A 23,825-nucleotide genomic window follows, 5' to 3' on the forward strand; every position below is an offset into this window, starting at 1 on the left:
CAAGACGTCTGTTTATCATAGACCACAGCTTAGAGGGCTGGATCACGAATGCTGTATACACCGGCATCTCCCGCGTGCGGCGCGCCGACCAGATAGTCCGCGTGATCCCCCCCCCCCGATAACACCCCCGGTGCCTTGGTTCCCACAGGACTGCAGGCTACGCCCAGTGAACAGCTCATTATAGCGCGAATCAAGCGATACGCTATAGACGACAGGCAAAGGGGTCGCACAAAGTACACGGGACCACACCACGTTCTGACGGTAGACCACGTACTCGGCATGATTGCTGACGCGGAAAAAAAGTGCACGGTCTGTGGCACTCAGCGTCTGCTTCAGGGGTACACCAAGAGTCATCCCCAATGCTTCAGCATCGACCGGCTGGACGACAGTCAGGGTCACGACAAGTGGAATGTCAGACTCACGTGCCTTAGCTGCAATAGAAGGCACAAGCGCTGATCACGCTAGCGTTACGCTAGCGTCACGCTACGCAACTGCGAACCCATGAAGCCGTGCTTAGAATACGCTGTGTAATACAACACTAGCTGTCCGGGCTTCATGACCCTCTTTAGTATTGGGTATGCCTAGCTTGTCCACCACGGGTCCGTCGCTCGCCGTCGGCCCTTGTCCTGAAGGTCTTCCTCGTTTACGGCGATGTACACCTACGTTCCTACCTCTAAGGGGACCTCTTAGGGGACCTCTAAGGGGGGCTTTTCGGCTTTGGGAGGCACGCGCCTCAGTTTTATGGCGTCTTTAGGCGCAAAGCCAGTCATGCGAGTCTTCGTTGCGTTTATGTCAGAGATGACGATTGGCAAAGCAGTAACCCACTCGCGGTTTGTCTCGCCGGATGCAAGCTCCTTCGAGTACTGCGCACGAAATAGGCGCTGTGCCAGCCAGCGATGGAAAGACTTGGCGAAAGCTTGGCTCCTGTGGTGCCCTGGTTCAGCCCGTCGGACCCCCACCCCGTGGTCTGTTATGAGCTTTGTGGTAGCACCCTTGAACTCCGTGCCGTCATCAACCATGAGGACTTTAGGCCATGTGAGAGGTCCCTCTGCATAGATGTCAGCGAGTTCGCGGGAGACGACGGCCGCGCTCTTAGTCCTCAGTGGGGGGGCGGCTTTATATCGTGAAGCAACGTCAACGACAGTCAGGGCATATTTGTACCCGCGGTCGGTTGGCAAGAATAGCAGGTCCGACTGGTGGATACGGTTTGGTATCTGCTCCGAGAAGTGGGCGTAGGTAGTCGGAGGATGGGGTGTCTGTGTGTAGCCCCCGACGGGCTTCGAGCTTACCCACTTACGCACTCGAGCTATGGAGGCTGAGCCCTTGGGAAGTTTGGCATGCAGAGCGGTCACTCCCTGGTAGCCACCTCTGGCGTAGTATATAGGACGAAGGAACGCATCGAGTATCGCGATACATTGCAACAGGTGTATCAGTCTCCAACAGGCGGTTGCCGTCTGCTCGGGCAGTGCCGAGGTGGTCTTTCTGAGGCCGGTCTGCAATCATCTTATACGTATACGTATACGCATATGTATACGCATGCGCATACGCGCATCATGGAAAAATGCCGCCTAGATGCAGCGCCGGAACGGCAGTTACATTACAGCAAGCAGCTAGCTGTGTAGCCGATGGCGAGAGCGCCGGCGCCAATGTACGCCAACTCGGCGTTTTTCTGCGTTTTGCTGGGGATGTAGTAGTCGGACAGCTCAGGAGCCCGCATCGACTCCAGGGATTGCTTTGGTCGGGTCTGATTGTAGAGTTTGAGCGCGTAGTCAGTGTCGGTGAGGTTTTGCTTTGCGAGGGCCCTTCTCTCGCGACTTTGAGCTTGCCGATCGAGGATTTTTTGTCGCCGCTGTTGGTAGCGTCCATAGTCTTGTTGGTATTTCTCTAGGGTCTTGTCGTGCCTCTCCTTCTCGGCGTAGGCAGGGCTCTCATCGTTCGACAGTAACTTTGCGAGGTAGTTGCCACCAACGAATGCGGTCGCGTTTAGGACGGCGCCGCCAATCAAAATCGCGATGGAGGTCATCGAGTAGTGTGTGTACGTTTCACGTGCGCACACTTCACGTGCTGTGTGTACGTGAACACGAGTCTAATACATGGCCTACACATGTAGTAGTGTGCCACAGTACACTACTACATGGGCAGGATCTTCTGGTCCTCAAGGTAACCCTTTTAAAGCGACAGCGCCTGCAACGGCGGCAGTCATTTTTGCGTAGTTTATGGCGTTCGCGGAGGGGTCTTTGGTAAAGTCTTCGCGCAAGACCTTGCGCCCAACCCAGCCGATACCGGCGACGAGGCCGGTTATGACTGCGGCGTCGGTGATGGTCTTTGTAATCTTGCTTTGCTGCGTCGTCGACATTGCGATGCACGGACGTGCGGATATGGGTGGGGCCCTTGTGTTTAAATGTCTGCTTACTCCATTGCCAACAGTCGAGATTTGCACTGTCCGGGAGCGCGAAGCGCTGTCGCCGGAACGGCAAGCGGGCGATCCTTGGTCTGCTGTGCGGCCGCCAGCGGCGGCCTTGCGGGCGGAGTCACGTCGTCGGTACCTTCGGTAGCAAGTGGATCGGTAGCTCGCTGGTTAACAGCTGGTGTACGAGTGAACGCGGCAGCTAGCTCCCGCCTACGTGTGTACAGGCCGATCAATGGCACTAGAAGACCAGCGACCCCGATAACCGAGCTAGCCGACCAAGCAGATTTGCTTTCCGGGACTGGTGTGTGTATGCCTACGGCGCGCGCGCGCAATCCCTCGCGTCCCTGCGGCTCGCACGGACGTTGCACGATTGCGGTGTTGCACGACACAAAGTGTCTCTTTCTTCGCCCTGTTAAGTCGGTTCCACTCTGCCAAGCGCCTTCCAGCTTTGACTCGCCCAGGGTGTTTAGGTCGGGTCACGGGTGGTTGGGGGCTCGTGATTCTCTCCGTACGTGCAGGTTCATGAGCAGCTTGTTTGTCAGGTTCCGCGAGATGTTTGGCACTAGTACTTTCTTGAGGTTCCTCCATTTGTGATGCAACTACTTGGTTGCTGAAGAAGTGGCAAGCTTTCAAATGAACGTCTACTCTGGGATGGCAGACTCGCCACTGTGCGTTTGCGGGCAAACCACTGGTGAGTGCGCGACTGTCGTCCGTCGTTCGAAGGTCGATCCACAGAGGAAACCTATCGCCATAGAACGACTCGGGGCCGATTGCCGGGGCGGCAGGCGCTCCGCTGTGCCCCCCCCCCCCCCGGGGAGGAGCGGGCAAACCGCCTTTTCGCCTCCCTCCAGAAATCCGTGGGGCGCAACCCCTGGCTGAAGACCTTGTTTGGCATGCCATCGATTGTAACGCGAACGCTCTTGATGTCGGGGTACACGAATTTCTCAGAGTCGCGAGCCCCTGCCGTGTATGGCTCCACAAATAGGAGCAACAGACCACTCATAGACCTTCGCGGCAGGTTGACGCTCTCGTTGATTATGCTGTCCGTCTCTTTGCTAATCACGAAGGTCTTGTGAAGGTTTACTTGCTCGTAGAAGAACGTTGTGCCGTTTTGGTAGGCGGCGGCTGCAGACCGGGCGAGGTTGTCGTCCCTCAGGCTTTCGTATTCCAGCTCTAGATTTTTGATGCCATAGGATAATTTGGTAGCATCGCTTCCGACTACTACCCGGTCAACCGTTGCGAGCGTGATCTCGAAGAGCAGCGCCTCGGAGAGCGCCCTTGGGTACAGTACGCCGTGGTCCGTCAGCAGAGAATGGTCTAGCGGGACGGTGTACTTCGCCCCGTGGGCGGCGCTTAAAGCGTTCTTCTTGGCGTTACTAGTCACTTTATTGCCAGCCTTGGAGCGAAGCTTGCGCATGTTTTCTGACTGTATGTCCTGCTCCAGGCGGTCCTCTCTCTCGACCTTGGACAGGTAAAGCTCCTTATACGTCTTGAAGACGTCGTAGCGGTTGGTGTCCTGGAGCGTTTCTCCTGCAAACGTGATTTTTAGGCGGCTCACGAGATTTCGGCCGACGTTGTTCACGACGGTATTATTTGCTTGGCCTGAGATGGAGAGATCGAAACTGACCATAAAGGAGCCAGGCACGAGCGTGACGTCTTCCGGTAGCTTTGGGACCGCCACATATAGCGTCTCGCCAGGGGAGGCCGTCGACGGGTTGAGAGTGACCCGGTGAACAGTCCTCTCGGCTTTTAACCCCAGAGGAGTTCTGGGTGTTCGTTGGGGGTCAAGTTTATCGCTGACTGACATCCCTATTACGTATATTATATATCGTATACGTATATGTACATAAAGTACGACGCCGCGTGGCTATGGTGCGGACTGTTAGACATGTCTAATATAGCATAGCACGAGTTATGCGCACGCATCATGGGTGATGTTGACGTTGACATTGACGATACCTTGCCGGGTGCGTCCGCCGATCGCGGAGCGGGGGACGACGAGACGACGCCCCTTATCCCGTTTGACCCCGACGATGGGATTCCAATGACGAGCATGTCATCAGTATGCATGCTGCGCATAGCATGGCTACGCAAAGCGCAACGCAAACGACCGCCGAAACCTCGTTCACCACAGAGGGTGCAGCGACAAGACTCGGTCTCCAGTCCCTCAGGGAGGTATACCCAGACCTTGACGAGAATCTGATACGGTTCCAGTCAGACCGGAGGGGAAAGACGCTAGTACAGCTTCGCGACCTCGTCAAAGGAGGTTGGACTAAACCAAAACAGCTGTTCAATGTGGACGGGGGCGTTCGACAGGACGTTGCAAAGCTGTAAGGCTTCAAGCTGGCGATGGGGTCCGTGGCAGAGATAGACGCGGTCATCCAGCAGAACACAGAACGAGTCCAAGAGCTGCAAGGGGTGGTAGCCACAGACAGGGAGACCATCGACGACCCTAACACGTCAGAGAGTCGCCGCCAAGAGGCCCGTGAGCGCAACGAGGAGAGGCAGTCCGAGATTGACGAACTAGAACGCGAAAACCGAGAGCTTGAGAACCAAAAGCCGCTAAGAGAGCGCAACAAAGCCATCTTCAAAAAGTACGGCTTTACCGTCACCGCTATCGGGTTGGCCGTAGCGACGACGATCGCGGCCATTGTGACGTCGCTCGGCAAGTTGCTCTCCTCCGTGGCCAGAGGGGTCGGTAACGGGCTTAAGGCTATCGGAAAAAAGCTAGGCGAGATTCTCCCTGGGCTAGTAGGCAGCATCGCGAACTTCGTGTTTAAGGCTGCAGGAGAAGCGGTGAAATTCCTTCGCGAAAAGGCGTGGCTGCTCATCCTAGCCGTAGCCGCGTTCTTGGTTCGTCGAATGCAAAGCAATCATCGGAACAAGTAATACGCCGCGGCCACCGCGAGTGCCGACAACCCCGCCTTGAGGGCGGTGTGGTCACCTTTTTCGCACGGTCCGGGTGCGCTTGCCGTTCCGGCGGCAGTCATGCTATGCGCAGCATGCATACATGGAGAGGGGGCAGGCGCCGCGCCCTCTGCGTGCACATTCGCAGGGGCGGAAGCCTTGCTTCGCACCTCGCGGTCGATCCCCGGATCAGTCACGTGTTGCTCCCTAGGATGCCCACCGGCCATGTTATGAGCACCGACTGGCTTCGTCTCGGTGTTGATCGTGTTTGCGCCGAGCGTCATGGTATCTGTGGCTTTCTGCAGCTTAATGTTTTAGCCCACGACGCTCTGAGTGTTTATCACCAGATCTCTCGGCATCAGCCACACTCCTGGTGCGACCGCAAGACTCAGTCTCACCTTGGCCTCCTGCATGGCTAACTGGTACCTTTGCACGCTTTAAGCGATGTCGTTTTCTATGATGGCGTCTTCAACAGCTTCGTGAACTCCGCCTGCGCCTCCATGGCCGGCCCACCGGCCCCTGCGATAGAGGAACGGACGTTTACCTGCGCGCCAAGCACTGTGTAGACAAACGCCTCGACCGAGCAATTGAGTCTTCCTAGCCCTGCTTTTGTCAGCCCCTCACCTTTGGGAGGCGCAAACCAGCTATATTGCACGCCCCCGTGGTCGTCGTTGCGTATGTAACCCACCTGCTTCCCACTATTGTACGTCCCACCGTCGTCGCTAAACAGATTGAGGTGGCTCGGGTACTCGTCCGCCGCCGTGTCGTAGCCACGGATCACGTGCACGTTGCGATACCCCTCCCCCGGTTAGAACACAAACACATCGCCTAGCCCGTGGCTCCGCCTGCCTTTCCATCGGAAGTCCGGCTTACGCGGCGGACCGAACTCTATACATAGACGCTCGAAAGCGGCCTTCTTGTAGGGGTTACATTTTTGCGTGAACGGGCTGTCGCCAGGCAGGGGGGCGCCGAGCTTGTAAAGTATCCTCCGGGTGGTAAAGTAGACGTAAAATCTTAGAAATCCCCTGATGACAGAGGGGAGCGTGGCGAAAGCGGGGTCGGTTAGGGACACCCCGCATCCAGAGGTTGCGCACCATACCGCAAAGGTGAGTTGCTGTGGCCAGTACCCATAGGAAGGCTCCGATAGCCACCGGCGAGACTCCTTGGCGGACTTGTGCGTGACTACTGTCTCTTCTAATATGTCTCGGACCCTAGCCGTGAATGATTTGTCCTCAGCCACGTGTATCTCTAGCTGCGTGAGTAGTGGGGTGATGTCTGAGGCCGTGCTCTCCACGGGGGTCGCGGGCAAGGCGTAAAGCAGCTTTTGCGCGAGGGTCAGAGACCTAGGGAAACCGGGTTTTGCGCGTTCGACTTGTTCGGCTATAGCGTGTTTGATATGTTCGGCTATAGAGGCTCCCGCCGCAGTTGCCGCCTTCTTCGTCTCTTCCACCTCCCTTCGGGGAATCGCCTCCTCGTTCAGCATCCGCCAGCCTTCCCAATCCATGCTCAGCCCTATTAAACACAAAGGCGGGCTATGTTCAACACAATGGTGGTCCTACACACTGTGCTCACCAAAGGCGAACAGACGCTTTTCTTCGAGCGGCCGATAAGGCGCCCACGCTTCGTGGCGCTCCGGCAGTGCTCGCTGTTTAACAGCTGGTATAACTTCGAGCGGGAGCATCAGATAACGACTATAGCCTCCCTCCCGCCCATCGCTACTCCGCCAGCCGGGCACCACACGGCCGAGTCCATCGTGGAAACGATCAACCGCGCTGAAAGCGAGATTCTGACCGCGAAGCTGGATCCCCTCACCGGGAAGATCGCGCTCATGTCCAATGGCGTTGCGTTCCTGAATGCCGAGCTTTGCGCACTATTTGGCCTAGAGGCTAAAGACGATCAGTTGGGGGAGCGGGGCCTCGCACTGCCCTTGGGGGGGGGGCCCTACTTAAGGTGGCTTTGCCGAAAATAGAGGCCCTCTACATCTGCTGCGATATCGTAGACCGCACGCAATGCCTCTCCTTAGGCGAGCCTTCAAACGTTCTCGCTTGCATAGAAACCCGCGGGATGCCGCACGAGAAAGTCTTCTATGGACCCGACATCCCCGTTTGTGCCGCAGCATCTTCCTCTGAGTTTGTCTCGAGTATCGAAATATGGATCAGGGATGACCGCGGTAGACGGGTGGACTTTAAGGGCAAGCCTGTTCGCCTCGTATTAGAGCTAACCTAGGTCCGACATAACAATCATGGCAAAAAGCGACGTTAGCAGCGGTGCCATATACCCCTCGCTTCCCAGCGTCTGCCCCCCGAAGGATACGCACATGACGCCTACCGCTCCGGCAAGCATCGGCGGCGACGTGCAAAGCTTCCGACTCCAGAAAATATGTGACACTCAAGCGACCCTAGACAACGAGCTAACGCATCATCGACAGGTGCGGAAGAAGTATAAGCGCGCCTTTGTCGTTACCCATGCTGTGTCTGTGGCATCCGGCATCGCTGCAGGGGCGCTTTCCAGCGCCGGGGTGGGGGTCTCTTTGAGTGGGATAGGGGTTCTGATCGGCGGTCCGCTGGCAGGGGTCGCTGGGCTGGTCGGTGTAGTGGGCGTGGGCGCGGTGGTAGTCTCTAGGGGTCTTACGAGCAAGGTGGCTAAACACGAAGAAACGATGGTTTTAGCGGAGAGTAAGAAAAACTCGATCAGCGGGCTGGTCTCTAAGGCTCTGCAAGACGGGCATATCTCAGACGAAGAGCTTCGGCTAATACTTCAGGAACAAGAGAGATACTACGCGCTCAAGGCCGATGTCAGAGCTCGACACGGCCTCGCACCGCGTGAGAAAAAAAGCAGGAAAGGGCCCTCCCTGGAGACACGCAAAAAGATGAAAAAGAGGCTGCGAGAAATTCGCGAGGAGTTCGGGAGCGAGGTGTTCGAGTAAAACTCAGGTTTAAACGCCACGCTAGCGGCTTTGAGTTTACGGCCGAAAAACGGTTATTCCGCGCTCCGTAGGTTGGCGGCCCAATCCACGTTCCTCGTTTTCACGGCCCTCAGGTCCTAGCACAAGGCGCTGGCGTCCCCGACATAGATTAATGATTGCTAACCATCGCTAATTACCAATCTACGCGGAGTGTGTTTTGCGTAGATTTACTTCTGCTAAGTATCCATCTACGCGAAGTAGCCCGACGTAGATTAATAACCAGCAATTATTAATCTACGCGAAACGCGTTTCGGTGTTACTGAAAGTCCCCAGCCTGGAATGGGGCTGGGGGGTCGGAGGGGGGATTCGCGCCTCCCAAGCCTAAGACGGGGCTGGGCGATTCGCGCCTCCCACTCGTTTCACTGAAAGTCCCCAGTCCCCCCCCCCCCCCCCCGATAGAGTTATGACTTTTGTGTGTATTTAGATTAGCTATTTTACAGAGCTCAGGAATAGCTTTGGAATGTAAGAAAACAATTCCTAGGTCTGTAAATATGTTGGACCCAACCTGTTTTTTTTTCTCAGGACACGCCCGTGATATCAATAATTAATATCACTTAAAATCTTAATATGTTAATATTTTGAATTTTGATGTATTGGAAATTCTGCACTAATGAGAGTTGCAGATCTTCTGCATCAGGCGCGTACACAGGGAGGGGGGGTGCGCAGGGTGCGCGCGCACCCCCTCTTGGCGGCCAAAAAGTGGGTCATTTCTTATTAAGGAACCTTCTAACGCTAGGATTTTTCCATATGTTACCTATGACCGCCCCCCACCCCTCAGCAAATCCTAGGTACGCGCCTGTGCATTACTTTGCTACAAACTGGCGGAAGCCAAAATATGCAATTAAGGTACTTGAAAAAATTGTAGTTTATATAAAAAATGCTAAATGATTACACGCCAAAATAGAACGCATTTCTCCTTTGTTGTTCTCATTCATTGTTTCTTTGCCTTATTTGTCATAATCCATGTTAGTGTAAAAGCTCTAATAACTCGATGAGGTTGGATGAGGGGGGACTTGACAGGGAGAGAGAAACCATTATTGACAATGTGTGTTTTGTTCATACCAACAATTATATTTGATGTCCTTTTTGCATTTTAACCAAACAAGAACCACTTGAACTGGAAAAGCATAACGCTGTATTTCTTAAGGTTGGCTCGCGAAGTAGGAGGTTTAATAGAACTTTGGTTATATAGTATTATATGGCTATATATTTCCACGTGCAAATAAGATGAGTCTCTTGGACTATGCACTACAGCAGGCCGAAGGGCATGACGGGAGGCAAGTTGAAGTGGGCTGGCAGGCCGGAGAACATGCTGAAAACCAAACATAGTATCGATATTTATGCGAATTCGGTCTGCATCCTAGTAGCGAACTACATTATACATCCGTAGCTAAGCTAATCAGGAGCCATTAGGAGGGTACAAAACAGGTAGCCTATCACTATGGGCGTACAATACAGGTAACCCACCACTAGGAACGTACAAAACAGGTAGCCACACACGTAGCCCATCACAAGAAGCGTACAACGCAGATAGCTCAAGGCCATGACTAGGAGCGTACAACCATCTTTAGGTGCATGCAACACAGGTAGCCCATCACAAGGGGCAAACAACACAGGTAGCCCGTCACCAGTGAGCAAACAAAACAGGTAGCCCATCACGAGGGGCATACAACACAGGTAGCCCATCACCAGTGAGCTTACAAAATAGGTAGCCACACACGTAGCCCATCACAAGAAGCGTACAACGCAGATAGCTCAAGCCCATGACTAGGAGCGTACAACCATCTTCAGGTCCATGCAACACAGGTAGCCCATCACTAGGGGCATACAACACAGGAAGTCCATCACCAGTGAGCGTACAAAACAGGTAGCCCATCACAAGGAGCGTACAACACAGTAGCCCATCACAAGAAGCGTACAACACAGATAACTCAAGCCCATTAGGAGCGTACAACCATCTTTAGGTGCATGCAACACAGGTAGCCCATCACTAGGGGCATACAACACAGGTAGCCTATCACCAGTGAGCGTACAAAACAGGTAGCCCATCACAAGGAGCGTACAACACAGTAGCCCATCACTATTGAGCGTTTTCATAGTTTAACGTAAATCTGGTGTACATAAATATTATCGTGACACAAAATAAACAGTCGTTAGACCGAGAGTAAATTACTAAAGTTGATCACAAAACGTCCTAAACCTATTTACCAGTTTGCTGTGACGGAGGCGGAGAAGGACTGGGCGCCACTGCAGGGTGGTAGTGGTAATGATAATGCACACTGCCTTCCTTCTCAGGCTTTGAGAATGTCGCTGAGACATAAACAAAATCTTCAGATTTGCAAGTATATGACCTTTAAAAATTCTGAAGTAGACATGTGTGGGGAAACTTTTATAGCCACACCAAATATGCAAATTCGATGTACATTTCAGTAGCGACTTACACTACTCGAATCCTAAATAAAAAGAATCAACACATTCTGTAATAAAAGCAGCTACATTATACCGTCATAGTATAGGCGCTTAGGCGATACGCTTATTCGGGGGATGCGCTTTTTAATGCGGGAAGCGCTTACTCGTACAATTACAGTTACATGAAAAACAACATCTAAGAGCTAAGGTATGACTCAAAAAAGCTCCCAGATTTAAAATCATATACTTGATTGAGTACCATAAAGAGTTTTGAACATAGGTACACGAAACTTAGCCAGTGGGTGTGTCTTGGAAAATGACATAATTTGGGAACTATGGAAACGAGGTCACGTGACTAGATGGCGGCCATCTTGGATTTTTCATAAATGGCTACTGGAGCAAGCCAAAAATTCGACAAATGCCAGGAAATTTTGCGAGGTGATAAATATAACCTGTTTTACTGTATATATGTATTACCCTTTTTCGAGGTCACCTCGACACTCAGATAGTCGTCACATTGCTCTTTTGGCACCACTGCAATCGTCTTGTCTCCGTTTAGAAGAATCCGTCTTTCTCCGTTCGGATCTTCCGCCTTAAATAACACCTGTGGATGAAGCTCAGGGCGTTTGACGATCACTCTCAGCTTGAAGACTCCTTCTGATACCAAGTACTCTTTGTCGTTGACATCGGTTATAAGTTTGAAGGTGATTAACTTTGTGTTCTTAAATTCAATGGCGACACACATTTCTGAATAAAAAAAAAGGATGATACTGTCTGTAAGTGAAATTGATCCTGCTTCGCTGAAGCTCAGTCCTACGCGCTTCCTCAAAGCAGTGGTCACGGATTTAGCCAACCTGAGTTTTGTCTAAGTTAAACAATAACCAAGGTTTCGGATAAAATTACAATCTATCCTTGGCTCGAATCCAGGTCAGGGTTGTTAGCTTTATTCAGATTTTCAATTTTTACGTATTTGAACTTTTCCCGCTTCGCATCTACTGTAACAGTTTAGAACACAACTAATATTCTGCACACGCGGAAAGCAAATATATAAACTTAGTCCAAATAAGCTTGCACTAAAAGAATCTGTGTATATCGTAACCCGTAGTGCTTCATGGGTATCAAATGAATAATGATAGCCGCAAATAAAAACAAACCCAGGCTTAATTCAGTTCTCACACTCAGTGTTACTTTACCTCTATTTGTTTCTATTCACATAATAGGGGACTTGTGCTAAGAGATCACGTGACTGCTTGGTGGCAAACTAGCGCGCGCTCGGGCTTTTAGCGGCAAAATAACAACCACAATAACCAGAGCTTACAAAAAAAGGCAGAATTCTTTTCAGACCACAAAGCTCCAGTTAATCCAGCCAGTGGGCCACTGATACTATCCCATAGCCTGTGTTCAGACTAGGCATGCAAAGATTCGTCACAATGACGTCTCTAGCCTTTGTGTGTGTTGAGCCATTTGAATCATGCATAGTGATCATCAGGGTTGGGCTACCTGTGGTGTTATGTGAGAACATACCTTTAGCTTCAGTCGCTGCTTGTTTTAACTGATGACCGGGGATTTTGGGTCCTGTTACGTCAAGTACATCATAACAATTGGCCATGTCATTTTGACCTACTGGTAATGGGAAAAAGTTGAACGAGCATCTGTCTTTAAACTTTTCAGACGTTTGAGCAAATGTGAGCTTGGTTTCAACCCACTTATTCGTTTTTTTAGGCGTCTCACAGAGGAACCATATGTCGTGATCTTTGGTCATCAGGAGAAAAGAAAAGTAGTTCGCCACAATCTTTTGTGCCTTTAAGGTTGCTTGGCGTTCTACAAGAGAAAGAAACGGAAGAAATATTTTAAGAATCTCTTAATTGGTGAACAAAATAAATGAAGAAATTTTGAAATAGCCAACTAAACACAAAGTAGCAAAGGCTGCCCAAATCATCCGATGAAAACTGGAATTTTCAAATACTTGTGATTTTGCAAGATGAAGAAGAACTGGCGGCTAAAAGATGAAGTCTTGTATAAAATGAAATAACCGTCCTCAAATAAGAATTAGCAGGGCCTGCTGCTTAGGTTCAAATCTTATGTTAGGCTCTTATTCATGTATGTTCACAATGCAATTTGATAGTATTTGATAGTTTTTAGTTTGACTTGTCGTGTCACTGTGGCGATTTGCACGATTTGCACTAAGAAATCACGTGACTTTTTTGTGGCAAACCCGCGCGCGCTCCGGCTTTTGGCGGCAAAATTACAACAACAAGAAAGTTTCTATGTCAAAAGGGGCTTATTACATTGACATTTTTTTTTCTTCGCTCTCTGGTGGCCGGCGCCGTTTCTGTGTTTATTTTGGCTTGAATTTGCCATTAAAAAGTCAAGTGATTACTTGGGGCAAGTAAAAATGTCTCAACTTACTAAATCGATCGGTGCCATCATTCTTTTCCAAGTAGAACCTAAAATTCCTTTGTACTACGAAATATCCAGGGGTGCAAATTGATTCTAGCGACAAGATTTTCTTAGATGGCTTTAGAGCGTGCCCCTTGCGGATGATGAAGTATTGGCAGCCACTATCTACGATCATTTGACTCCCCTTGGACTTAAGACAGTGATTGAGCGACGCGTCTGGTTGTTTCGCGGGTATATCCGTAGAATGGACCGTGTATTTGGCCCCGATAACAACTGAAATGCAATTTCAAAAAATAAATTTTAAATGATTTTGATCAACAAACCAGCCAAGTTAGTCAGTTGGTCGGTCGGTCGCTCAAAATCCTGTCAGTCTATTATTCAATAGGTCAAATTCACCCTTTCGGCGCTGAAGTCACGTGCGTTTTGCGGGGTCAAAGTCCAACAAATCGTAAACAACCCGCAAAAGTTCGGACAGGTGCGTATGCTTCGCACGAACAAAATGGTGACAGCATTGTCTTATGGCACCTGTAGAAATGAATCTAGATTCCTGCAGTTATGAGAATACGGAGATTCATTCAAGTGTGGCAAGGATTTGCAGCTCGTATTTTGTCGGCGAAAATAGCACCACCTTAAACCTGCAGATGTCAGTCAATCAATCAAGGAAGGGTAATTTATTTATTTTTGGTTTACTTTAGTTCCCGACGGCTAACACTAGTGTTATTTTCATAGTTTGAACAAACGGAATTTCAAGCGAAAGGCGTCTTTTAGCGTAAAGAGAATTTGCCCACAGAACAACAACGAAAACCGACTTCATCGCCAGTCGGATAAATCTGAACAAGAACATAGAGCCTAAATAGATTAGAGGTAATCAGTGGCTTTAAGACCTCATTCAAGGCTCATTCAAGTGCAGCAAAGACATTTTTTTGTCCACTCGAAAAACACATCATCCAGCAACTCGTTTTCTGCGGGAAAAAAGAAAATCGTCGCGATCTTCAACCACCGACGACCTGAAATCTAATAATGCCCAAGCCGCTGCATGTTTTTAACTCGTCTGGCAACGAGTTTCATCAGGGTTTTCGCTGCTGTTTTGTGAAGGTATATTTTCTCTGTCCTACGCTAAAAGACGCCTTTCGCTTTAAACTTCGTTTTTCAAACTATGAAAAATAACACTATGCTTGCCTTCGGGAACTAATTAAACCAAAAATAAATAACTTACCCTTCCTTTACTGACATCTTCAGATATAGGATCAGGATCATCTGCTGTGGTGCCATTTTCGCCGACAAAATGCAAGCTGCAAATATAAATATCCTTGCCACACTTGAATGAATCTCCATGTTTGCTCCGCGTTAAATTTTTTCTTTCTATCTTTTTGTTTTAATTTTTTCTCCTTACAAAATGAAAGAATAGTACAGGGCCCCCATTTCCATTTCTCTCCTATAACTGCGGGAATCTATTAGATTCATTTCTACAGGACGGTGCTATGAGACAATGCTTTGTTGTCACCAATTTGTGCGTACGAAGCATACGCTTCGTCACTTGTCCGAGCTTTCGCGGGTTGTTTACGATTTGTTGGGCTTTTACCCCGCAAAACGCACGTGAATTTCCAGCGCCGAAAGGGTTAAGTGTCTGTCGATCAGTTAGCTAGGTCTCGGTCAGTTAGCTAGGACTAGGTAAGTTAGCTGGGTCTATGTCAGTTAGCTGGGTCTAGGTAAGTTAGCTATGGGTCTAGGTCAGTTAGCTGGGTCTAGGTCAGTTAGCCGGATCTGCGTCAGTTTGCCGGATCTAGGTAAGTTAGTTGGGTCTAGGTCAGTTAGCTGGGTCTAGGTCAGTTAGCTGGGTCTAGGTAAGTTAGCTAGGTCTAGGTAAGTTAGCTAGGTCTAGGTAAGTTAACTAGGTCTAGGTCAGTTAACTAGGTCTAGATAAGTTAACTAGGTCTAGGTCAGTTAGCTAGGTCTAGGTCAGTTAGCTAGGTCTAGGTCAGTTAGCTAAGTCTAGGTCAGAGTTAGCTGGGTCTAGTCAGTTAGCTGGGTCTAGGTCAGTTAGCTAGGTCTAGGTAAGTTAACTAGGTCTAGGTCAGTTAGCTGGGTCTACGTCAGTTAGTTAGGTCTAGGTCAGTTAGCTAAGCCTAGGTCAATTAGCTGAGTCTAGGTCAGTTAGCTAGGTCTAGGTCAGTTAGCTGAGTCTGGGTCAATTAGCTAGGTCTAGGTCAGTTAGCTGGGTCTAGGTAAGTCAGCTAGGTCTAGGTCAGTTAGCTGGGTCTAGGTAAGTCAGCTAGGTCTAGGTCAGTTAGCTAAGTCTAGGTCATTTAGCTAGCTCTAGGTAAGTTAATAGGTCAGTAAACACCATGCAATCATTGCTAACATCGGCTAGCATTGATGGCAGGTATCGCTCGACTGTCCGCAAGACAAAGAAAATATTAGCGACTACTTCGAGCACTACCTAACATGGTGTAGAGACATCAGATATGGTGTACAGACAGCTACGGAGCAATGCGACTGTTCTCGCCAGGAATGGTGCTGTTTGCAAGGAATTTAAGTCATATGTTTTAAGTAAAATTCATTCATAAGATTCATAATGGCAAAACCAATATGGTTTCCGTACTTTTTTTCGCCATGCCAAGATGATGCACAAATTTCCTTGCCATCTCATCAGGGTCTTCACCAGCTTTAGGTTGGTACACGAAATCTTTCACTTGGGAAACTGCCTCGTTTTCATTGCCCTCCATTCCTGCGTACAACATCCCTTCTTTGACAGTTCCATCCGGAAGAATGGCTTTGAAAATCGTCTTACCGCCGGAAGCGCCAGATTGAGAAGAACCACTGGACGATCCACTTGTGAAAATACCTCCACCGGAAGTTACCGTCGATGTACCAGTGCTTCCGGAGCTTCCTGTACTAGTGCTTGTTCCCCCTCCTCCTCCTCCTGCAGCTCCTGTAGATCCGCCAGTGGTACCAACCCCTCCCCCACCACCTGCTGAAGCCCCAGCACTACTTGCGCTCCCAGTTGTTGCACCAACCATGGCACCCGATGAAGATGCTCCCGTGCTGCCACCGGCTGCTGTCGTTAGCCCCCCGGTAGATGTTCCAGAGGAAGTTCCCCCGACGGTTTGGGGACTGCCTTAAAAATATTCAGGCAAAATTTAGACAAATGTAATTGAGCATATTAAGTGGCCATCTTGGAAAATGATTAATATGCAAATAAGGGGGCGGAGTGATCCCTTTTATAATGCAAGTTGTTTTTTTAAACTTGTCCTATCATATCATCATTAACATCACTCACGCACTCACCCACCCACCCACTCACTATCTCAACCTGCTCAATCGCTCACTCACTCACGCACGCACTCACTCACCAACTCACGCGCTCACGCAATCACTCACCCACCCACCCACCCACTCACTATCTCAACCACCCACCTGCTCAATCGCTCACTCACTCAGGTGCTCACGCAATCACTCACTCACTTACCCACTCGCTCGGTCACTCACTCATCCACTTACGCACGCACTCACGCGCTCATCAAGCACTCACTCACGCAATCACACACACACCCACTTACTCACTCAACCACTTACTCACTCAACCACCCACTCAACCCCCCACTCACGCACTCGCTCGCTCGCTCACTCACTCACTCACTCACTCACTCACTCACTCACTCACTCACTCACTAGCTCACTCACTAGCTCACTCACTAGCTCACTCATCCACTCACAATAACTCACTTACCCACTCCCTATAAATAAATAAATCAATTACTCACACACTCATCCACCCACCCATCCACTCAACCATTCACTCACTCTCTTTTTTCATTTATTAACACTTACTCTGCGATGCCACCGTTTGTGTAGATGTCACTCCATTCTTATTCAAATGAATATTGATCACGTGACCAGGTCCTGTGTACGCTTTTAGAGCAAGGCTGATAGCTTTATTCATTACTATCCTTGCTGCTTTCGCGGCTGCCTCGGCCCCAGCCTTCGCTCCTCCTTCTGCTCCTGCTGCTGCTCCGGCTGCGGCTCCAGCACGAGCCCCTGAATGAGAAGCTGCTGACTCCCCAGCATGAGCCCCCGCTCTCGCTCCTGCTCGGGCCGCTATCTTCATTAGGTGCAACTGTGATGTGTGGCTATATGCTTTCAGGGAATGAAGGTAGTAGAGATGAGTAAACAAAACTGGAATTAGGAGAAACAGACAGACTGGGAAAAAAGAGCAACCCAGGTTGAATTTTATGATTAACGCCTCCAGACAGAGGGACAGACGGACGTACGAACAGAAAAACTCTCAGCTCAAGGATGAATTTTTTTTACATTTCAGACCCAGGGACAGAGAGAAGGAGGGGCAGGACGGATAGAAGGACAGATGGACAGAAGGACAGAGGGATAGAAGGACAGAGGGACAGAAGGACAGAGGGACAGAAGGACAGAGGGACAAAAGGACAGAAAGGCAGAAGAAGAGAGGGACAAAAAGACAGAGGGACAGAAGGACAGAGGGACAAAAGGACAAAGGGACAAAAGGACAGAGGACCAAAAAGACAGGGGGACAGAAGGACAGAGGGACAAAAGGACAGAGGGAAAAAAAGACAGTGGGACAAAAGGACAGAGGGACAAAAAGACAGAGGGACAAAAGGACAGATGATGGACGAAAAGACACAGGGACAAAAGGACAGAGGGACAAAAGGACAGAGGGACAGAAGGACAGAGGGACAAAAGTACAGAGGGACAAAAGGACAGTGGGACAAAAGGACAGAGGGACAAAAAGACAAAGGGACAGAGGGACAAAAAACAGAGGGACAAAAGGACAGAGGGACAGAAGGACAGAGGGACAAAAGGACAAAGGGACAAAAGGACAGAGCGACAAAAAGACAGGGGGACAGAAGGACAGAGGGACAAAAGGACAGAAAGGCAGAAGAAGAGAGGGACAAAAAGACAGAGGGACAGAAGGACAGAGGGACAAAAGGACAAAGGGACAAAAGGACAGAGGACCAAAAAGACAGGGGGACAGAAGGACAGAGGGACAAAAGGACAGAGGGAAAAAAAGACAGTGGGACAAAAGGACAGAGGGACAAAAAGACAGAGGGACAAAAGGACAGATGATGGACGAAAAGACACAGGGACAAAAGGACAGAGGGACAAAAGGACAGAGGGACAGAAGGACAGAGGGACAAAAGTACAGAGGGACAAAAGGACAGTGGGACAAAAGGACAGAGGGACAAAAAGACAAAGGGACAGAGGGACAAAAAACAGAGGGACAAAAGGACAGAGGGACAGAAGGACAGAGGGACAAAAGGACAAAGGGACAAAAGGACAGAGCGACAAAAAGACAGGGGGACAGAAGGACAGAGGGACAAAAGGACAGAGGGACAAAAAGACAGTGGGACAAAAGGACAGAGGGACAAAAAGACAGAGGGACAGAAGGACAGATGATGGACAAAAAGACACAGGGACAGAAGGACAGAGGGACAAAAGGACAGAGGGACAGAAGGACAGAGGGACAAAAGGACAGAGGGACAAAAATACAGTGGGACAAAACGACAGAGTGACAAAAGGACAGAGGGACAAAAGGACAGAGAGACAAAAGGACAGAGGGACAGAAGGACAGAGGGACAAAAGGACAGAGGGACAAAAAGACAGAAACAAAAGGACAGAGGGACAAAAAGACAGAGGTACAGAAGGACAAAAAGACAGAAGGACAAAAAGACAGAGGGACAAAAAGACAGAGGGACAGAAGGACAGAGGGACAAAAGGACAGAGGGAAAGAAGGACAGAGGGACAGTGGGACAAAAAGACAGAGGGTCTGCGGGAAAGACACACAAGCCAGATAGACATACCTGATGATGATGATGATAAGTATGTTGTCCATAAAAACTGGGAGGGGATGGGTGCGTAGAATTTGCCATCAGGGGTCTTTACAGCCACCACTAAATGGTCATCACTAAAGTATTCTTTCATTAATATCTCCATGTAGTAATACTTTCCTTCAGTAAGCTGTGCCGGCCAAGACCGTTGTTCCGAGTACCTTTTAGCATGTAGAAAAGTTAGTGGTTAGATACATAGAACAGTGGCAGTGAGGGGGGGGATAGGGGGGCTGTTGTGACGCCACCCCCTCCCCTCCTGTGATAGTAATGACATGCTATAACAAGAAAGTCGCTATGCTTTGTACTGCGGGAGGGTAAGTTATAAGTAATGGAGGTTTCAGGTTTCAAAGGATATCAATAAAACCAATAAAAGTTTGTCCTTTGAAACACGAGCAACACGAAAACCCTGCTGAGTTTCTTCTAACTTACTTACTTTTCAAATTCATTAGGATCTGAACGTCTTAAACCAGATATACTTGCAATCATACTTTTGTGTTCAGGCATCTCATCTGTGCTCAAGTACAATTCTCCCTGATTGTTAGCGGCTAAATGATAGAAATTTTGGTGTGTCAGTACGAAGTTGTTAGAGTATACAAACTGTTTTAAGTAAAGTTACCTCAAGAATCCATGTGCTGTAGCCTGCGGTGCTTTAGGATGAGGTAAGATCATAGTTTTTAATAGCGTAGGCAAGATTTGATCAGAAGGGGTGATGATGAGGGCGCAGTCATAGGTATCAAATTGAAAAATGAAATCACATTACGATCATACAATAAGAAATGATCAACTTATCGGCGGGGCGGTTGAGACAGCTCGGGGCATTAAATATAGGGTATTTCAGGGCGGTCTTTTGGGTAGTTATGGGTATTCGCAGGGGCTCATATGTAGGGGTAATCATCTGTATTATAAGTGTCACGGCGTTTCCCAGGATCAGGCTATTTTTAGAAGCTCGCGCACGAACGGGCCAATCAGCTACGTTGACGTTGTCCGGTGCGCGCGAGGGACGTGAGGTTGTACGCGCAAATTTCAGTGAGGAAGAATATTTTTTTATCCATCATTGTAATTTAGAATTCAAAGTCGTAGGTAGGGTTGGATTTATATTAAAGAAGAGAGCAACAAAAGTCAAAGTACCGAAGAGAGAACATAGCTTTTTGGTCTCTTTTTTGAGACTGCGCGTGCAGTTGAGCTCAGCCAAAACGTCAACACAAAGGTCGAATCTGATTGGCTCATACGCACGTCTAAAAATAGCCTGATCCTAGGAAACGCCGTGACACCGTGACACCTATATAGTACCAGAATGTGGGGAAGTTGATTGCCCCTACTTATGAGCCCCTGATATTCGGTAGTTATTTTATTCGGGCGCTCGGGCCAGTATATCGGTTATACGGGTGTTATACTTGGATTGTTTTCTCAAGGGGGCCTAACGGTTTACAGTTCACGCAGGCTCAGTTCATCAAGCAAATGATACACAAGTTGCCCCGGAATAACTGGAATATAGGAAACTTTTTCTTACCATGGCATACCGGAAAAACTGGGATCTTATTCCTTATTACGGAATTTCCGATTAAATGGTAAACAACCGATCCCCAAGCCTGATTTTGCAAAATCTATCGCAGCTATTCAAGAGATTCCCACACAGGTTATACCATTCGTTCGTCTTACTCAGATCAAAATCAGTTTATTGAGTGACTTACAGATATAGAATACGTGGGGCCCACTCTGTTGCGGTACAAAGTAGGTTCTGATCCGGGTCCCGAAATTTTCGCCCCAGTTTGCCGGTTGCGTAAAGGCAGATGCGTAACCGCGCCATGTAGGAAGGTTGGGGTAGCGTGGGTCCTTTAGTAGATTCTCAATTTCATATGAATCAACTCCTTCCCACTTCTCTATATAAACCCCGTGCTGGCGTGTTACTCCTGTGGCGTATAGAAAGACGAAATGAAAAAGTCCATTGTCACTAGTAACGCAGTAATAGGTATGAAGATGAGAAATAAAATTCGCGCACCCATACGATATATCCAAGCTAGTCGCAGGCGTTATGATTGGTTTTCCTGTGGTAAGTTATCGAAATTGTCACGTCACAGGAACCCTCAACCCGAACGGTCTTTACGTCATGTAATACACCATAGTACTTCATGTAGGTTTAGGGTAAGGGAGTTTGTGCATGACGTACTAACCTCTAGTCCCAGATCCCACGTCTTCTCGCGGTCTTCTGCGAGCACACAGGAAACCCGACAAAAACACCTAGGACTTGCTATATCCTCATTAACCCCTTAACTTTTGTATAGAAAAACAACCCCCCGGAATTCCCAGATTTCCCCTGCGGGGACTGTGGTAAATAATGGCTGTCGTTTTTCTAATTGGTCTAAAAGAGCCTGGGGCGAGCGCGCGGGACACCTGTGATTCTCTAAAACGTTAGGGACTAGGCTCCATAAAATGCTGCCAGCGACAGTGCTGAAAAACGTGACTAGTTCTAGTACTGCGCGGTTAAACCAGCCTTTTTGTTTTGAAATTGGCGATGTTTTACAGGCAAACTGTAACATTTTGACAAATGCTAAGAAAACTAGACAAAACAAGGCTATAATTTTCTTTATGACTCCCTCATTATCAAACAAATCTGTCTTTTTTTGTACAGTATGGTTTTAATGCTGTACAGTGAGTCGACAGAGGTCAGCCTTTCGTACCTTTACTCGAACGATTCAACACTGCAATTTTGTTTGTTTTCGCAAGAACACGTGCATGCGCATACGTTATTCAGCACTGTCGCTGCCAGGAAAATCGTAGTAAACACAAATTCCTGCAAGTCTACGTGGACATTCTCGAATTACAAAGTTCTAAGGCGATACAAAAGCGAAAAAATTATTGAAGCCGACTCCCAAATATGGTATGTGATGCCTAATAAGGAAATGACCGAGCGAGCTAGAAAAACTACGGTTTTTAAAACAAGATTAATTGATTTTAAAATGGAATCAAACAGAAAAAAAACTTACCAGGAGCGAATAGTTGGGGAATGCCTTCAACTGTTGCTATGGCGACGGTGGAAATGAAAATAGACACGAGGAGAATATCGTATTTGTTCCCTTGAAAAGCGGCCATATGTCTACGTAGCGTCATCTTTTAAAGATGTATACTTCTCCCATTAGAGACTCACAGCGGCTCTAAAAACCTGACCTGACAGAAAAATTAGAATAATCTTTCAACATGGAATTATTCTTTGATCTTTGATCAGACATTTAAAAGCAGTTTGTCTTCTTTGCATTCGTCTATGCACAAGCAGCTCCAGCTAACTAGATGTCTTCATTTAGTATATACATTTAAAAATAATTTTATTGCCTTAATTCTTTAAAAAAATGAAACTCTTACCGTGTCCCTAAGGGGTTGAGTCCCAGCGGAAATCGCTGAGATTTGACAGAAAGTTATTTGCGACAACAAAAAGAAACGGTAAGAGTGATTTTATTAAGAATTTAGGCAATAAAATATATTTTAAATGTACATACTAAATTAAGACAGTCATATGAGAAAAAGAAGCTAACAGAGTAAAAACCTTCGTGTAAGAACCTAGTGATTTAAGAACCTATAGGCAGAAATTTTGGATTATTCCATGAAAAATGAAACAAATTTGGGGCTTTGAAATGTAAATTTGCTAAACACTTTGCTCTCCCATAAAGATAAGATTACAGTTTTAACATACATATACAGTAGGGTATCTCTATAGAAAAATGGCTAAACACTTCGCTCTCCCATAAAGATTACTGTTTTAACATACATATAGAGTAGGGTATCTCTATAGCAAAATGGCTAAACACTTTGCTCTTCCATAAAGATAAGATTACTGTTTTAACATCTCTATAGCAAAATGGCTATATACCCAGTCACACTTAATTATGAATCCTACTCTTGATTAAGCAACAAAAAATAAGAACCTAATAAGAAACCTATTTTGCCTTAATTGTTAGTAACTCGTACCTCAAAATATAAGAACCCGTTTTGCCAGACTTGAGAAAATTTCTAACAAGCGGGTTTTTATCACAGAGGTCTATTACTTCGAAGGTCTAATCTTCGAATTTTAGTAAATCTGATGATTCGTGGAAAAATGAATTAAAAATGAGAAAAACTATCCGTGTAAAACTTAAACTCCTGCACTGCCCCTAACATCGAAGGGGAGGAGAAATCTTACAAAACGAAATACAAATAACTTTTAAGAATTACGAATAAACAAAACAGAAATAATAGGATTAATTTTAAATGGAGAACTTTACAATTGAGGTCACATGACACTTATTTTGATCAAGAGATTGTTCTATAGACATCAACAACAATTACAAATCAACAGGAATTTGATAGACTAATCTTCAGGGAAGATTATTTACAATGCAAGTCACTTGACACTACTCTTCATTAAGTGAACTTTTTGCACCATAAAATGTCGGCCAGCACTGACCTTCTAAAAAATCGTCTTCCCTTCCAATTCATTTTAAGCTTTTTTTCACTTCTTTCTTCCATGAAAGTTTTTGTCTAAGTTATATGTTACCTGCTGTAAAGGATTTCCACTCTGGTAATTTTTACCGTCGCTGCCCTTTGTGTCACTGACATTCTACCCGTTGGGATTTGATCATGCCAAGTAAATGTATTGTCTAAGGTGTAGATGGTGGAAGCATTGTTCTCTATTTGTTGGATTTCAGGGGGGTAACAATGGGGTCAACCAGTCTCACAAACTGGATCTTACTCCAGGTTTTAGGCTTCTATGTTCATTTAAATTAGGTTATTTGCAGTTTGGAGTTATTTTTGCGGTTTCATGCGCTCTGCCTTGATTTATTTGATTTCTTTTTTTTTTATTCTTCAAACCGCTTTTAAAAATACAAACATAGATAAAACGATATAC

The 23,825-nt window shown here is 47.7% G+C and overlaps 1 protein-coding gene across 5 annotated transcripts in view; it reads right to left on the reverse strand.

Annotated features, from left to right (window-relative positions):
* Positions 1 to 23,623, reverse strand: part of LOC116603955 — a 45,189-nt gene extending 21,566 nt beyond the window's left edge. The window contains exons 1-12 of one of the 5 annotated variants that reach the window (XM_048719605.1): positions 23,385 to 23,534; positions 21,934 to 22,114; positions 20,641 to 20,859; positions 19,383 to 19,494; positions 18,923 to 19,110; positions 16,923 to 17,228; positions 15,694 to 16,209; positions 13,101 to 13,364; positions 12,216 to 12,512; positions 11,169 to 11,438; positions 10,491 to 10,592; positions 9,493 to 9,594 (exon numbers count right to left, since the gene is read on the reverse strand). In XM_048719605.1, the coding sequence (XP_048575562.1) occupies positions 9,524 to 9,594; positions 10,491 to 10,592; positions 11,169 to 11,438; positions 12,216 to 12,512; positions 13,101 to 13,364; positions 15,694 to 16,209; positions 16,923 to 17,228; positions 18,923 to 19,110; positions 19,383 to 19,494; positions 20,641 to 20,859; positions 21,934 to 22,057 (2,469 nt within the window). In that variant the 5' untranslated portion in view covers positions 22,058 to 22,114; positions 23,385 to 23,534 and the 3' untranslated portion in view covers positions 9,493 to 9,523. Of the gene's footprint in view, positions 1 to 9,185; positions 9,595 to 10,490; positions 10,593 to 11,168; positions 11,439 to 12,215; positions 12,513 to 13,100; positions 13,365 to 15,693; positions 16,210 to 16,922; positions 17,229 to 18,922; positions 19,111 to 19,382; positions 19,495 to 19,565; positions 20,158 to 20,640; positions 20,860 to 21,933; positions 22,115 to 23,384 lie in introns of those variants that run through there. The other 4 variants (XM_048719606.1, XM_048719604.1, XM_048719607.1 and 1 more) reach the window with 4 other exon arrangements.
* Between the last annotated feature and the right edge of the window lie 202 nt (positions 23,624 to 23,825).

This window comes from Nematostella vectensis, chromosome 12 (assembly GCF_932526225.1).
Source record: "Nematostella vectensis chromosome 12, jaNemVect1.1, whole genome shotgun sequence".
NCBI classification, from domain to species: Eukaryota; Metazoa; Cnidaria; class Anthozoa; order Actiniaria; family Edwardsiidae; genus Nematostella; species Nematostella vectensis.